Source organism: Cataglyphis hispanica, chromosome 17 (genome assembly GCF_021464435.1).
Source record: "Cataglyphis hispanica isolate Lineage 1 chromosome 17, ULB_Chis1_1.0, whole genome shotgun sequence".
NCBI lineage: Eukaryota > Metazoa > Arthropoda > Insecta > Hymenoptera > Formicidae > Cataglyphis > Cataglyphis hispanica.
In genome coordinates this window covers 5031854-5037121 of record NC_065970.1, presented here as the reverse complement: position 1 = coordinate 5037121, position 5268 = coordinate 5031854, and the positions used below count along the sequence as shown (strand labels likewise).

Genomic DNA, 5268 nt, shown 5'->3' with positions numbered 1-5268 from the left:
ACATATATATATAACGCATATATACAAGTTTGACGCTTGAGACAAGTTTAAGCATATATAATTTTTATACAATAATTCTTAGAACACATTATTTTATATTAAATACAATTGAGCGCGCGCAAAGTAGAAGAACATAAAATAAAAAATACATATTAATATAAATTATATGTACAGAGTGTTTTTTTATAAGTGGAAGATATTGCAGTGGATTCAAAATACAAATATAAGAAATAAAGTTTATACAAATATATGTAATATATACTTCTCATTTATTAGGAAACCCTGTATATAAATGTAAATGCATATATTTATCATATTTATTAAATTATTATCTTATAATTATTATTATAAATTATTATTATAGTTATATTTAGGTTATGCTATTTGCCACTCTTCAGTCATTCTTGCCATTAATTTTTTGTATATTGAGATATATTACGCCTCCTAAAGGCATTATCAAAGCTCCATTAGGATCAAGTTTCATTGGTATCAAAGTTTTTTCGCATGTTGCCACTTCAAATTTGCTCAAAATTTTTACAAATGCTAGTTTCATCTCTAGAAGCCCCAAACGACTAGCTGCAAAATAGATAACTGTATAATAATCATATGGTTTTAATAAGAAAGAAACAATAGAAGAATATGCATAAGATGCCTTATCATTATCGTATAAGCATTTACCACATTTTATGATCAATTAAAGTCAATTTTTTTCAAAATTGTTTAAACATAAGAAATTTATAAATAATTAGCAGTAAAATATATAAGCATTTTTAGAAATTAAGATTTATAAAAATATAAATAATAGATAACGGAATCATATTTTTTATTTATTATAGTAAAACATAATATCAATTCTTAAATTAAAATCAATTTTCTCACCTACACACGCACGTGGACCTAGTCCAAATGGAAGATAAACGTATTGCGATCTGTCACGTTTATTTTCCTCACTGAATCGCTCCGGATCGAATTTATCCGGATCAGGAAAGTATTTCGGTTCGTAATGCAGACCGCGTACCGAAATAAAAATCGGTGTACCTTTTTCAATTACGAGCTTAGAATTTGGTACGTTATAAGTTTTGGTTGTGATACGTTGTAAGTATTCTGCTGGCGGATACATTCTTAAAGTTTCAAAGAACACCATATCGAGATACGGTAGCGACATGATCTAGTAACATGAAAATATGTCATTCCTATCTATTTTATTAATGCTCTTCAATAAGATTCGATCGAGAGAAAAAAACATAAATCTTTTGGTAATTATTTACATTAACGGACACTTTGCCGATGATCTTAACTTTCACATATATTATAAAAATGTTTAATATTCACTTTCTTTTATTTCGCGAAAAATTGTACACCCACGTGAAATCGTATAATTATAAACCTCGTTTTGCGTCTAAAGCATAGGACGATATAGGACAATCTGCGGTGAATATCTGTACCAACATGGATGCTAGTAATCTATCCACCCAATCCACACGGTGTCAGTAAAAGATGATATTTATTGGGTGTAGAAAAAGGAGCTGCTTGAGTGAAGTTAGAATAGGCTACCGAAGAAGAATCATCCATGTCGATGCATTCAGTTTATCGTGAGCTACTTTTTATGACAGACTCGCTTTGGATACGTACTGCAATACTGTATTGGATATATGTCGTCCCTCCATGACAGTCAGCACCGCATACATTGAGCGAAATTCCAACATCGCTCTGGAGTCGTATAAAATGTTAAAAGTGGCATAAGATGTGAGATCTGAATAACTTAGTAGTAAAAGCAAGAGTTGCCTTGAAGATCAAAGATCTTGGGTTCGATTCAGCCATGCCTCGCATATTTCTTCAAGACTACAAATACCGTTCACAATACGTTTTCTAATAATAATTTGTCGGGTTGAAAATATGTGTAAGTGCTGTACACAAATACGACAGTGCCGCTGCCATGGAAGGGATAGAGTTACTCAGTACATGCCTCTGCTAATTATCTTAAATCCCCCTCACTTTAATCATGGACTTCGCTTTATGCAGAAAGTAGCAAATCCATATAAACCTCGTTTTGCGTTCAAAGTACAAGGCGATATGGGATGGATTTTACTTCGCACAGAAAGTGCATATAAAATCTAATAAACCCTTTTTGTTAAATATTTCAAAAACTATATGAGACTGTTAAATAAAACAAATAAAAATTAATCGACAATCTCATTCTTATAATACATGTCAAGATCAAAGTCATTGGCAAGATGTTCATTAATGTAAATAATTACCGATTTTTTCATTGATACTTGCTTACCATTTCGTATGTAATTTTTCCATCAAATTTAACGAGTGCCTGAAGAATTTCTTTTCGCAACTTGTTCTGTATTTCAGGATGTAATACAAGGTGGTAAAAAGCGAAAGCCATTGTTGTTGCGGAGGTTTCAAAACCGGCTGCAAAAAAGATTGCTGCTTGCGCTAATAGATGGTCCCCATTAAATTCTAAAATTAAAATTAAATTTATGGTAATTATGCAATATAAGGAAGGCAGTTTCGATGACCTTGACCTATGACCTTGATATATGTTGTCAAGGACAACATAGTGATTCTGAGTAACTTTTTCTTATAATTTAATCGGCGATTATGTTTATTAAAAAGTTATAAACAAAAAAAGTTTGAAAAATTAGTGTCAATGTTAAAAGAAGTAATTGGCTGATATGTGTGTAGATATAGTGCATGTGATAGGAGTAGGGGATAAGGTTTGTTCTCTTTATAACTCCGGCCGAGGAAAACCTAATCCAAATCTATTTCTGATTTGAAACTATATTTTGGTTTGAGTTAGGTTAGATTATTTTCTGGAAGTGCAGCCTCCTCATAAAAGAGACGGAATCCACTGTCTATGCATGTACTTTGAAACATAAAGCGTACAAATAATAGACCTCGTTTCGTGTCCGAAGTATAGGAATATGACAATATATGTCAAGGTCAAGATCATTGGATCACTGCTTCTTCTATACTGGATAATTAGCAAATTTATCAAACTTTTATAGGTTTGTTTTTTTTGCTCGTCACGTTAATTTTAATCGCTCAAGTATATGCAATATTCTAATTTTCTATATTATTGTTATATCTGTGTATTGTTCTCTTTCTCTATTATTATAGTACTAAATATGATTTTAATGTTAAAGAATTTTAGAAAAAATTTGTGATTGTCATTATTATCTAATGTATTCTGCTTACTAAATCCTTTGATGTCATCATCATCATCTTCACCGTGATTTCTCTTTAATTCGATAAGGATATCGATCAGATCGTTTCTCTTCTCACCGGATTTTTCGCGTTGAACAATTGCCTCCCAGAAAACCTTACGCAGGAATTCGTCAGTCTGTTTGCCGAAAATTGTTAAGCCAGCCAAGCTAGCTAGAGTTGGAATGTAAAATATTGTAAAGAACTCTAAATTGCGGTCAGATCCGAAGATCATTTTGCCGTATTTACGAAACTCGGCGTCCGGATTCTTGAAAGAATTCGTGTTGAGTCCAAAAGCGGTGCTGCCAATCACATCCGTAGTAAATTTGGAGGATAATTCTCTCACCTCCACTATTTTTCCCTTGTCTGTCAACAATATCATCAATTAATTTAACAACATTTAGTTTAGTAGAATTTATTAAATATATATATATATATATATATATATATATATATATATATATACATATTTATATAATTATTATATAAATCCCCAGTAAAAATTGTGAAAACTCTAAAAATTATAAATAAAATCAATAAATAACTGCTAACGGTTGATAAAAGCGCAAAATTAATGCAAGTAAAGATTAATATAAGGCTAGAAATAAATAATGAACTTTAATAATAGACATTTTGATCTTACTTTGCGGAACTAAAATTTAAATATAATTTTGAAACAAATATTGTTAGATCTCTTTTGTATTTTAAACTATACTGAAGATGGCCTAAATATTTTTTTCTTAGTATCCCGCGCATTTTGTGAATCATTTAGTACTTACTTTCCAAATTCAGCAAATCCAGATACTCAGTTACATTATTGGCACATTCCTCTATTAAATACATCATCTTCTTCAATTTATCGGGCGTAAAAAACGGTGTCATTTTTAATCTCAGCATCTTCCACATTGGATTTTTTATAAAGAAGAGATTTGTGTAACTTAGACGATCATTCTTACTCGGCGTTAAATATCGGTCTGAGAAATGATTAAAGTCCTTCACAAAGATGTTCTTGATAAGTTCTTGATCGCGAACCAATAAGAAGGGCTTATCAAGAGCAAATAAGCCTACGTAAGGTTGCCCCTTTGCTTGATTGTAGAACTCTTGTAATAGACATCCCTGTGATTTTTTCTTAAGTATACATTCCTTAAAATTGCCTAAGAAAGGTATTGGTGATATTTCCGAAACGCCGCGCTTTCTCCAATATTTGAACTTGCGCGTCATGTAAAGATAAGCGATTATGACGAGAACCATTAGAACTATCATGCCATCCAAGCTCCAGTGAGACATTATAAACGCCATTTTACACAATTTGTATATCTGTAAAAATATCCATCTTATATCTATTTGAAAAATAGTGTATATCGATAAATATATTTAGCAATTTTTTTTTTATTAAAACAAAATAATTCTAAAGATCATTGTATAAAATTATATGGGAAAATATTTACGAATGATTGCTAGCAGAGAATAGAATTCCTCATATTTTTAGGCTAAAAAAAAATTTAGTTACATTAATATATTTTATCTCTCAAAATGTGTAACAGAGATATAAATCTGATGAAAAACTTAAATTACTCAGATAAATGGCACAAAATAGCATTTTTGATCTTATACTGTAATTATATATACTTATCACACTTTATTAACATATTATTACACCAGACAATAATTCTTCTATTAATTGTAGGTCTAATGTAAAAAATTTTATTAGCTATTTACGTTACACTGATTATTTCAGGTGCGTGTTACAATACAAATCCAAGTTCTCCAGAGTCCGTTTTTCCAGGTGTCAATCTAGGAAAAGGTTGCATTATAAGAAAGTCATAAGGCTTATTACTATTTATAAAATAATGATAATATAACGATAACGTAATGACAACATAATTTGACCCCAAATCTTTCCACTCGAGCTCTGGCTATAAATAACATATGGATATAATAAATTTGTAATTAATGAAATACCTGAAATTAATTTCATAAATAAAATACGATTAATCTAACGTCTATCTATAAATGTACTTGTGACACGCGTGCTTTTAACTTTATCATAGCTAT

General features: G+C 30.5%; 1 protein-coding gene across 4 annotated transcripts; it reads right to left on the bottom strand.

The window, feature by feature from the left end:
- Nucleotides 1–262: 262 nt before the first annotated feature.
- Nucleotides 263–5043, bottom strand: LOC126855971 (cytochrome P450 6k1-like). Of its 4 annotated transcripts, none has more exons than XM_050604109.1 (7): nt 4933–5043; nt 4662–4703; nt 3993–4530; nt 3208–3579; nt 2285–2469; nt 880–1168; nt 263–576 (listed from the first exon to the last, which is right to left on the bottom strand). In XM_050604109.1, the coding sequence occupies exons 3-7, from the start codon at nt 4510–4512 to the stop codon at nt 395–397; spliced, it is 1548 nt and encodes a 515-aa protein (XP_050460066.1). In that variant the 5' UTR covers nt 4513–4530; nt 4662–4703; nt 4933–5043; the 3' UTR covers nt 263–394. The 4 variants fall into 4 exon arrangements, with proteins under 4 accessions (XP_050460066.1, XP_050460068.1, XP_050460065.1 ...); XM_050604111.1 differs by having other exon boundaries at nt 4938–5043; XM_050604108.1 differs by lacking the exon at nt 4662–4703.
- Nucleotides 5044–5268: the final 225 nt, after the last annotated feature.